General features: G+C 49.5%; 1 protein-coding gene across 1 annotated transcript in view; it reads right to left on the bottom strand.

Annotated features, from left to right (window-relative positions):
- The window catches only part of DPP10 (dipeptidyl peptidase like 10), a 685,122-nt gene that overhangs the window by 222,496 nt on the left and 450,163 nt on the right, over positions 1-12,463 (bottom strand). The window contains exon 17 of the mRNA XM_073646140.1: positions 11,430-11,484. Within this exon, the coding sequence (XP_073502241.1) occupies positions 11,430-11,484 (55 nt within the window). The remainder of the gene's footprint in view (positions 1-11,429; positions 11,485-12,463) is intronic.

Raw genomic sequence — 12,463 nt, 5'->3', positions numbered from 1 at the left:
GGGAACCTGCAGCCGTATACTCTACAATGAGGAACCTACAGCTAGAGCAAAAAGCTGGGAATCTACTACCAGAACCCCCGCTATAGGGAACCTGCAGCCATATACTCTACAATGAGGAACCTACAGCTAGAACCACAAGCTGGGAATCTAAACCCAGAACCCCCGCTATAGGGAACCTGCAGCCGTATACTCTACAATGAGGAACCTACAGCTAGAACCACAAGCTGGGAATCTAAACCCAGAACCCCCGCTATAGGGAACCTGCAGCCGTATACTCTACAATGAGGAACCTACAGCTAGAACCACAAGCTGGGAATCTAAACCCAGAACCCCCGCTGTAGGGAACCTGCAGCCGCATACTCTACAATGAGGAACCTACAGCTAGAACCACAAGCTGGGAATCTAAACCCAGAACCCCCGCTATAGGGAACCTGCAGCCGCATACTCTACAATGAGGAACCAACAGCTAGAACCACAAGCTGGGAATCTAAACCCAGAACCCCGCTATAGGGAACCTGCAGCCGTATACTCTACAATGAGGAACCTACAGCTAGAACCAAAAGCTGGGAATCTACTACCAGAACCCCCGCTATAGGTAACCTGCAGCCGTATAATCTACAATGAGGAACCTGCAGCTAGAACCACAAACTGGGAATCTAAACCCAGAATCCCCGTTGTAGGGAACCTGCAGCCGTATACTCTACAATGAGGAACCTACAGCTAGAACCACAAGCTGGGAATCTAAACCCAGAACCCCCGCTATAGGGAATCTGCAGCCGTATAGTCTACAATGAGGAACCTACAGCTAGAACCACAAGCTGGGAATCTAAACCCAGAACCCCCGCTATAGGGAACTTGCAGCCGTATACTCTACAATGAGGAACCTACAGCTAGAACCACAAGCTGGGATTCTACTACCAGAACCCCCGCTATAGGGATCCTGCAGCCGTATACTCTACAATGAGGAACCTACAGCTAGAACCACAAGCTGGGAATCTAAACCCAGAACACACGCTATAGGGAACCGGCAGCCGTATACTCTACAATGAGGAACCTACAGCTAGAACCACAAGCTGGGAATCTAAACCCAGAACCCCCGCTGTAGGGAACCTGCAGCCGTATACTCTACAATGAGGAACCTACAGCTAGATCCACAAGCTGGGAATCTAAACCCAGAACCCCCGCTGTAGGGAACCTGCAGCCGTATACTCTACAATGAGGAACCTACAGCTAGAACCACAAGCTGGGAATCTAAACCCAGAACCCCTGCTGTAGGGAACCTGCAGCCGTATATTCTACAATGAGGAACCTACAGCTAGAACCACAAGCTGGGAATCTAAACCCAGAGCCCCCGCTATAGGGAACCTGCAGCCATATACTCTACAATGAGGAACCTACAGCTAGAACCACAAGCTGGGAGTCTAAACCCAGAACCCCCGCTATAGGGAACCTGCAGCCATATACTCTACAATGAGGAACCTACAGCTAGAACCACAAGCTGGGAATCTACTACCAGAACCCCCGCTATAGGTAACCTGCAGCCATATACTCTACAATGAGGAACCTACAGCTAGAACCACAAGCTGGGAATCTAAACCCAGAACTCCCGCTATAGGGAACTTGCAGCCGTAGACTCTTCAATGAGGAAACGACAGCTAGAACCACAAGCTGGGAATCTAAACCAAGAACCCCCGCTATAGGGAACCTGCAGCCATATACTCTACAATGAGGAACCTACAGCTAGAACCACAAGCTGGGAATCTAAACCCAGAACCCCCGCTATAGGGAACCTGCAGCCATATACTCTACAATGAGGAAACGACAGCTAGAATCACAAGCTGGGAATCTAAACCCAGAACCCCCGCTATAGGGAACTTGCAGCCGTATACTCTACAATGAGGAACCTACAGCTAGAACCACAAGCTGGGAATCTAAACCCAGAACCCCCGCTATAGGGAACCTGCAGCCATATACTCTACAATGAGGAAACGACAGCTAGAATCACAAGCTGGGAATCTAAACCCAGAACCCCCGCTATAGGGAACTTGCAGCCGTATACTCTACAATGAGGAACCTACAGCTAGAACCACAAGCTGGGATTCTACTACCAGAACCCCCGCTACAGGGATCCTGCAGCCGTATACTCTACAATGAGGAACCTACAGCTAGAACCACAAGCTGGGAATCTAAACCCAGAACCCACGCTATAGGGAACCGGCAGCCGTATACTCTACAATGAGGAACCTACAGCTAGAACCACAAGCTGGGAATCGAAACCCAGAACCCCCGCTGTAGGGAACCTGCAGCCGTATACTCTACAATGAGGAACCTACAGCTAGAACCACAAGCTGGGAATCTAAACCCAGAACCCCCGCTGTAGGGAACCTGCAGCCATATACTCTACAATGAGGAACCTACAGCTAGAACCACAAGCTGGGAATCTAATACCAGAACCCCCGCAAATGGGAACCTGCAGCCGTATACTCTACAATGAGGAACCTACAGCTAGATCTACAAGCTGGGAATCTAAACCCAGAACCCCCGCTGTAGGGAAACTGCAGCCGTATACTCTACAATGAGGAACCTACAGCTAGAACCACAAGCTGGGAATCTAAACCCAGAACCCCCACTATAGGGAACCTGCAGCCATATACTCTACAATGACGAACCTACAGCTAGAACCACAAGCTGGGAATCTAAACCCAGAACCCCCGCTATAGGGAACCTGCAGCCGTATACTCTACAATGAGGAACCTACAGCTAGAACCACAAGCTGGGAATCTAAACCCAGAACCCCTGCTATAGGGAACCTGCAGCCGCATACTCTACAATGAGGAACCAACAGCTAGAACCACAAGCTGGGAATCTACTACCAGAACCCCCGCTATAGGTAACCTGCAGCCGTATAATCTACAATGAGGAACCTACAGCTAGAACCACAAGCTGGGAATCTAAACCCAGAATCCCCGCTGTAGGGAACCTGCAGCCGTATACTCTACAATGAGGAACCTACAGCTAGAACCACAAGCTGGGAATCTAAACCCAGAACTCCCGCTATAGGGAACCTGCAGCCGTATACTCTACAATGAGGAAACGACAGCTAGAATCACAAGCTGGGAATCTAAACCCAGAACCGCCGCTATAGGGAACTTGCAGCCGTATACTCTACAATGAGGAACCTACAGCTAGAACCACAAGCTGGGATTCTACTACCAGAACCCCCGCTATAGGGATCCTGCAGCCGTATACTCTACAATGAGGAACCTACAGCTAGAACCACAAGCTGGGAATCTAAACACAGAACACACGCTATAGGGAACCGGCAGCCGTATACTCTACAATGAGGAACCTACAGCTAGAACCACAAGCTGGGAATCTAAACCCAGAACCCCCGCTGTAGGGAACCTGCAGCCGTATACTCTACAATGAGGAACCTACAGCTAGAACCACAAGCTGGGAATCTAAACTCAGAACCCCCGCTGTAGGGAACCTGCAGCCATATACTCTACAATGAGGAACCTACAGCTAGAACCACAAGCTGGGAATCTAAACCCAGAACCCCCGCTGTAGGGAACCTGCAGCCGTATACTCTACAATGAGGAACCTACAGCTAGAACCACAAGCTGGGAATCTAAACTCAGAACCCCCGCTGTAGGGAACCTGCAGCCATATACTCTACAATGAGGAACCTACAGCTAGAACCACAAGCTGGGAATCTAAACCCAGAACCCTCGCTATAGGGAACCTGCAGCTGTATACTCTACAATGAGGAACCTACAGCTAGAACCACAAGCTGTAAATCTAAACCCAGAACCCCCGCTGTAGGGAACCTGCAGCCGTATACTCTACAATGAGGAACCTACAGCTAGAACCACAAGCTGGGAATCTAAACCCAGAGCCCTCGCCATAGGGAACCTGCAGCCATATACTCTACAATGAGGAACCTACAGCTAGAACCACAAGCTGGGAGTCTAAACCCAGAACCCCCGCTATAGGGAACCTGCAGCCGTACACTCTACAATGAGGAACCTACAGCTAGAACCACAAGCTGGGAATCTACTACCAGAACCCTCGCTATAGGGAACTTGCAGCCGTAGACTCTTCAATGAGGAAACGACAGCTAGAACCACAAGCTGGGAATCTAAACCAAGAACCCCCGCTATAGGGAACCTGCAGCCGTATACTCTACAATGAGGAACCTACAGCTAGAACCACAAGCTGGGAATCTAAACTCAGAACCCCCGCTGTAGGGAACCTGCAGCCATATACTCTACAATGAGGAACCTACAGCTAGAACCACAAGCTGGGAATCTAAACCCAGAACCCTCGCTATAGGGAACCTGCAGCTGTATACTCTACAATGAGGAACCTACAGCTAGAACCACAAGCTGTAAATCTAAACCCAGAACCCCCGCTGTAGGGAACCTGCAGCCGTATACTCTACAATGAGGAACCTACAGCTAGAACCACAAGCTGGGAATCTAAACCCAGAGCCCTCGCCATAGGGAACCTGCAGCCATATACTCTACAATGAGGAACCTACAGCTAGAACCACAAGCTGGGAGTCTAAACCCAGAACCCCCGCTATAGGGAACCTGCAGCCGTACACTCTACAATGAGGAACCTACAGCTAGAACCACAAGCTGGGAATCTACTACCAGAACCCTCGCTATAGGGAACTTGCAGCCGTAGACTCTTCAATGAGGAAACGACAGCTAGAACCACAAGCTGGGAATCTAAACCAAGAACCCCCGCTATAGGGAACCTGCAGCCGTATACTCTACAATGAGGAACCTACAGCTAGAACCACAAGCTGGGAATCTAAACTCAGAACCCCCGCTGTAGGGAACCTGCAGCCATATACTCTACAATGAGGAACCTACAGCTAGAACCACAAGCTGGGAATCTAAACCCAGAACCCTCGCTATAGGGAACCTGCAGCAGTATACTCTACAATGAGGAACCTACAGCTAGAACCACAAGCTGGGAGTCTAAACCCAGAACCTCCGCTATAGGGAACCTGCAGCAGTATACTCTACAATGAGGAACCTACAGCTAGAACCACAAGCTGGGAATCTAAACCCAGAACCCTCGCTATAGGGAACCTGCAGCTGTATACTCTACAATGAGGAACCTACAGCTAGAACCACAAGCTGTAAATCTAAACCCAGAACCCCCGCTGTAGGGAACCTGCAGCCGTATACTCTACAATGAGGAACCTACAGCTAGAACCACAAGCTGGGAATCTAAACCCAGAGCCCTCGCTATAGGGAACCTGCAGCCATATACTCTACAATGAGGAACCTACAGCTAGAACCACAAGCTGGGAATCTAAACCCAGAACCCCCGCTATAGAGAACCTGCAGCCATATACTCTACAATGAGGAAACGACAGCTAGAATCACAAGCTGGGAATCTAAACCCAGAACCCCCGCTATAGGGAACTTGCAGCCGTATACTCTACAATGAGGAACCTACAGCTAGAACCACAAGCTGGGATTCTACTACCAGAACCCCCGCTATAGGGATCCTGCAGCCGTATACTCTACAATGAGAAACCTACAGCTAGAACCACAAGCTGGGAATCTAAACCCAGAACCCACGCTATAGGGAACCGGCAGCCGTATACTCTACAATGAGGAACCTACAGCTAGAACCACAAGCTGGGAATCGAAACCCAGAACCCCCGCTGTAGGGAACCTGCAGCCGTATACTCTACAATGAGGAACCTACAGCTAGAACCACAAGCTGGGAATCTAAACCCAGAACCCCCGCTGTAGGGAACCTGCAGCCATATACTCTACAATGAGGAACCTACAGCTAGAACCACAAGCTGGGAATATAAACCCAGAACCCCCGCTGTAGGGAACCTGCAGCCGTATACTCTACAATGAGGAACCTACAGCTAGAACCACAAGCTGGGAATCTAAACCCAGAACCCCCGCTGTAGGGAACCTGCAGCCATATACTCTACAATGAGGAACCTACAGCTAGAACCACAAGCTGGGAATCTAAACCCAGAACCCCCGCTGTAGGGAACCTGCAGCCATATACTCTACAATGAGGAACCTACAGCTAGAACCACAAGCTGGGAATCTAAACCCAGAACCCCCGCTGTAGGGAACCTGCAGCCCTATACTCTACAATGAGGAACCTACAGCTAGAACCACAAGCTGGGAATCTAATACCAGAACCCCCGCAAATGGGAACCTGCAGCCGTATACTCTACAATTAGGAACCTACAGCTAGATCTACAAGCTGGGAATCTAAACCCAGAACCCCCGCTGTAGGGAAACTGCAGCCGTATACTCTACAATGAGGAACCTACAGCTAGAACCACAAGCTGGGAATCTAAACCCAGAACCCCCGCTGTGGGGAACCTGCAGCCGTATACTCTACAATGAGGAACCTACAGCTAGAAACACAAGCTGGGAATCTAAACCCAGAGCCCCCGCTATAGGGAACCTGCAGCCATATACTCTACAATGAGGGACCTACAGCTAGAACCACAAGCTGGGAGTCTAAACCCAGAACCCCCGCTATAGGGAACCTGCAGCCGTATACTCTACAATGAGGAACCTACAGCTAGAACCACAAGCTGGGATTCTACTACTAGAACCCCCGCTATAGGGAACCTGCAGCCGTATACTCTACAATGAGGAACCTACAGCTAGAACCACAAGCTGGGAATCTACTACCAGAACCCCCGCTGTAGGGAACCTGCAGCCATATACTCTACAATGAGGAAACAACAGCTAGAACCACAAGCTGGGAATCTAAACCCAGAACCCCCGCTATAGGGAACCTGCAGCCGTATACTCTACAATGAGGAACCTACAGCTAGAACCACAAGCTGGGAATCTAAACCCAGAACCCCCGCTATAGGGAACCTGCAGCCGTATACTCTACAATGAGGAACCTACAGCTAGAACCACAAGCTGGGATTCTACTACAAGAACCCCCGCTATAGGGAACCTGCAGCCGTATACTCTACAATGAGGAACCTACAGCTAGAACCACAAGCTGGGAATCTAAACCCAGAACCCCCGCTATAGGGAAGCTGCAGAAGTATACTCTACAATGAGGAACCTACAGCTAGAACCACAAGCTGGGAATCTAAACCCAGAACCCCCACAAATGGGAACCTGCAGCCGTATAGTCTACAATGAGGAACCTACAGCTAGAACCACAAGCAGGGAATCTAAACCCAGAACCCCCGCTATAGGGAACCTGCAGCCGTATACTCTACAATGAGGAACCTACAGCTAGAACCACAAGCTGGGAATCTAAACCCAGAACCCCCACAAATGGGAACCTGCAGCCGTATAGTCTACAATGAGGAACCTACAGCTAGAACCACAAGCTGGGAATCTAAACCCAGAACCCCCGCTATAGGGAACCTGCAGCCGTATACTCTACAATGAGGAATCTACAGCTAGAACCAGAAGCTGGGAATCTAAACCCAGAACCACCGCTATAGGGAACCTGCAGCCGTATACTCTACAATGAGGAATCTACAGCTAGAACCACAAGCTGGGAATCTAAACCCAGAACCCCCGCTATAGGGAACCTGCAGCCATATACTCTACAATGAGGAACCTACAGCTAGAACCACAAGGTGGGAATCTAAACCCAGAACCCCCGCTATAGAGAACCTGCAGCCGTATACTCTACAATGAGGAACATACAGCTAGAACCACAAGCTGGGAATCTAAACCTAGAGCCCCCGCTATATGGAACCTGCAGCCGTACACTCTACAATGAAGAACCTACAGCTAGAACCACAAGCTGGGAATCTAAACCCAGAACCCCCGCTATAGGAACCTGCAGCCGTATACTCTACAATGAGGAACCTACAGCTAGAACCACAAGCTGGGAATCTACTACCAGAACCCCCGCTATAGGAACCTGCAGCCATATACTCTACAATGAGGAACCTACAGCTAGAACCACAAGCTGCGAGTCTAAACCCAGAACCCCCGCTATAGGGAACCTGCAGCCATATACTCTACAATGAGGAACCTACAGCTAGATCCACAAGCTGGGAATCTAAATCCAGAACTCCCCGCTATAGGGAACCTGCAGCCGAATACTCTACAATGAGGAACCTACAGCTAGAACCACAAGCAGGGAATCTAAACCCAGAACCCCCGCTGTAGGTAACCTGCAGCCGTATACTCTACAATGAGGAACCTACAGCTAGAACCACAAGCTGGGAATCTAAACCCAGAACCCCCGCTATAGGGAACCTGCAGCCATATACTCTACAATGAGGAACCTACAGCTAGAACCACAAGCTGGGAATCTAAACCCAGAACCCCCGCTATAGGGAACCTGCAGCCATATACTCTACAATGAGGAAACTACAGCTAGAACCACAAGCTGGGAATCTAAACCCAGAACCCCCGCTATAGGGAACCTACAGCCGTATACTCTACAATGAGGAACCTACAGCTAGAACCACAAGCTGGGAATCTAAACCAAGAACCCCCGCTATAGGGACCCTGCAGCCGTATACTCTACAATGAGCAACCTACAGCTAGAACCACAAGCTGGGAATCTAAACCCAGAACCCGCGCTATAGGGAACCTGCAGCCATATACTCTACAATGAGGAACCTACAGCTAGAACCACAAGCTGGGAATCTAAACCCAGAACCCCCGCTATAGGGAACCTGCAGCCATATACTCTACAATGAGGAATCTACAGCTAGAACCACAAGCTGGGAATCTAAACCCAGAACCCGCGCTATAGGGAACCTGCAGCCGTATACTCTACAATGAGGAACCTACAGCTAGAACCACAAGCTGGGAATCTAAACCCAGAACCCCCGCTATAGGGAACCTGCAGCCATATACTCTACAATGAGGAACCTACAGCTAGAACCACAAGCTGGGAATATAAACCCAGAACCCCCGCTGTAGGGAACCTGCAGCCATATACTCTACAATGAGGAACCTACAGCTTGAACCACAAGCTGGGAATCTAAACCCAGAACCCACGCTATAGGGAACCTGCAGTCATATACTTTACAATGAGGAACCTACAGCTAGAACCACAAGCTGGGAGTCTAAACCCAGAACCCCCGCTATAGGGAACCTGCAGCCGTATACTCTACAATGAGGAACCTACAGCTAGAACCACAAGCTGGGAATCTAAACCCAGAACCCGCGCTATAGGGAACCTGCAGCCGTATACTCTACAATGAGGAACCTACAGCTAGAACCACAAGCTGGGAATCTAAACCCAGAACCCCCGCTATAGGGAACCTGCAGCCATATACTCTACAATGAGGAACCTACAGCTAGAACCACAAGCTGGGAATATAAACCCAGAACCCCCGCTGTAGGGAACCTGCAGCCATATACTCTACAATGAGGAACCTACAGCTTGAACCACAAGCTGGGAATCTAAACCCAGAACCCGCGCTATAGGGAACCTGCAGCCATATACTCTACAATGAGGAACCTACAGCTAGAACCACAAGCTGGGAATCTACTACCAGAACCCCCGCTATAGGGAACCGGCAGCCATATACTCTACAATGAGGAACCTACAGCTAGAACCACAAGCTGGGAATCTAAACCCAGAACCCCCGCTATAGGGAACCTGCAGCCGTATACTCTACAATGAGGAACCTACAGCTAGAACCACAAGCTGGGAATCTAAACCCAGAACCCCCGCTGCAGGGAACCTGCAGTCGTATACTCTACAATGAGGAACCTACAGCTAGAACCACAAGCTGGGAATCTAAACCCAGAACCCCCGCACATGGGAACCTGCAGCCATATACTCTACAATGAGGAACCTACAGCTAGAACCACAAGCTGGGAATCTAAACCCAGAACCCCCGCTGTAGGGAACCTGCAGCCATATACTCTACAATGAGGAACCTACAGCTAGAACCACAAGCTGGGAGTCTAAACCCAGAACCCCGGCTATAGGGAACCTGCAGCCGTATACTCTACAATGAGGAACCTACAGCTAGAACCACAAGCTGGGAATCTAAACCCAGAGCCTCCGCTATAGGGAACCGGCAGCCATATACTCTACAATGAGGAACCTACAGCTAGAACCACAAGCTGGGAATCTAAACCCAGAACCCCCGCTGTAGGGAACCTGCAGCCGTATACTCTACAATGAGGAACCTACAGCTAGAACCACAAGCTGGGAATCTAAACCCAGAACCCCCGCTGTAGGGAACCTGCAGCCGTATACTCTGCAATGAGGAACCTACAGCTAGAACCACAAGCTGGGAATCTAAACCCAGAGCCCCCGCTATATGGAACCTGCAGCAGTATACTCTACAATGAGGAACCTACAGCTAGAACCACAAGCTGGGAATCTAAACCCAGAACCCCCGCTATAGAGAACCTGCAGCCATATACTCTGCAATGAGGAACCTACAGCTAGAACCACAAGCTGGGAATCTAAACCAAGAACCCCCGCTATAGGGAACCTGCAGCCATATACTCTACAATGAGGAACCTACAGCTAGAACCACAAGCTGGGAATCTAAACCCAGAACCCGCGCTATAGGGAACCTGCAGCCGTATACTCTACAATGAGGAACCTACAGCTAGAACCACAAGCTGGGAATCTAAACCCAGAACCCGCGCTATAGGGAACCTGCAGCCGTATACTCTACAATGAGGAACCTACAGCTAGAACCACAAGCTGGGAATCTAAACCCAGAACCCCCTCTATATTTGGTAAATTACAGCTGGAACCCTGCAATTGGGAACCTACAGCCATAAACCCTACAATCGGGAACCAATAGCTGGATCCACAACGGTAGGGAACCTACAACCAGAAGTCGTGCATGTGTGAACCTACAACCGAAATCCCCACAGTAGGCAATCTACAGCTGCAATTCCTACAGCCAGAACCCCAGAAGTTGGAAATCTAAAGCCTGAACCCACACGCCATTAGTAATCTATAGCCATATACCCAACAATGTGGAACCCACAGCCAGAACTGCTGCAGTTGAGAATCTACAGACGGAACCTGGGGAGTTGGGAAACTACAGTCAGAACCCTCACAATTGGGAACTTATAGCAATTTGTTCTAAAATGAAGACCCTACAGCTAGAACTGATACAGTTGGGCACCTACATCCAGAACCCTCGCTATCGGAAACCTAAAGCCAGAACCCCCACAGCTGGGAACGAGCAGCTGGAACCACTAAGGTTGAGAAACTTCAGCCGAAACCCCTGAAGTGGGGAATCTACAACCAGAATATCCAAATTGGGAACCTGCAGCCATAAACCCTACAATGAGGATTTTACAGCTAGAACCAATACAGTTGGGAACCTACGGCCCAAACCACTGCAGTACGGAACCTACAGCCCAAACCCCTGCAGTACGGAACCTACAGTCGAGACCCCACCAACCCAGCGAGGAGGATTATGTGATAATGTGATGAATTACCTTGCCAAATATACTCAATCTGCTTGGATCAATATAAGGTTCTCTGAGTAACCACCTGACAAAGGGAACATAAAATATAAAGATAGGAGTCAAGAGGAAACGCAAAATCTTTATAAAAAAATTACAAAAAGAACAAGGTACAATGACCTATGGGAAGAGGGAGGACCTATTACAGAGTGATACTGACCTATGAGGAGAGGGAGGACCCATTACAGTGTGATACTGACCTATGGGAAGAGGGAGCACCCATTACAGTGTGATACTGACCTATGGGAAGATGGAGCACCCATTACAGTGTGATACTGACCTATGGCAAGAGGGAGGACCCATTACAGAGTGATACTGACCTATGGCAAGAGGGAAGACCCATTACAGAAAGATACTGACCTATGGGAAGAGGGAGGAGCTATTACAGAGTGATACTGACCTATGGGGAGAGGGAGGACACATTACAGAGTGATACTGACCTATGGGAAGAGGGGGAACCCATTACAGAGTGATACTGACCTATGGCAAGAGGGAGGACCCATTACAGAGTGATACTGACCTATGGGAAGAGGGAAGACCCATTACAGAGTGATACTGACCTATGGGAAGAGGGAGGAGCCATTACAGAGTGATACTGACCTATGGGAAGAGGGAGGACCCATTACAGAGTGATACTGACCTATGAGGAGAGGGAGGACCCATTACAGAGTGATACTTACCTATGGCAAGAGGGAGGACCCATTACAGAGTGATACTGACCTATGGGAAGATGGAGGACCCATTACAGTGTGATACTGACCTATGGGAAGAGGGGGAACCCATTACAGAGTGATACTGACCTATGAGGAGACGGAGGACTTATTACAGAGTGATACTGACCTATGGGAAGAGGGGGGACCCATTACAGAGTGATACTGACGTATGGGAAGAGGGGGGACCCATTACAGAGTGATACTGACCTATGAGGAGAGGGAGGACCCATTACAGTGTGATACTGACCTATGGGAAGAGGGAGCACCCATTACAGAGTGATACTAACCTACAGG

This window comes from Phyllobates terribilis, unplaced genomic scaffold, assembly GCF_046119375.1.
Source record: "Phyllobates terribilis strain yellow unplaced genomic scaffold, ASM4611937v1 Scaffold_9__5_contigs__length_417890890, whole genome shotgun sequence".
Lineage (NCBI taxonomy): Eukaryota > Metazoa > Chordata > Amphibia > Anura > Dendrobatidae > Phyllobates > Phyllobates terribilis.
The sequence above is the reverse complement of the archived record's forward strand: the minus strand, read 5'-3'. Positions and strand labels throughout refer to the sequence as shown.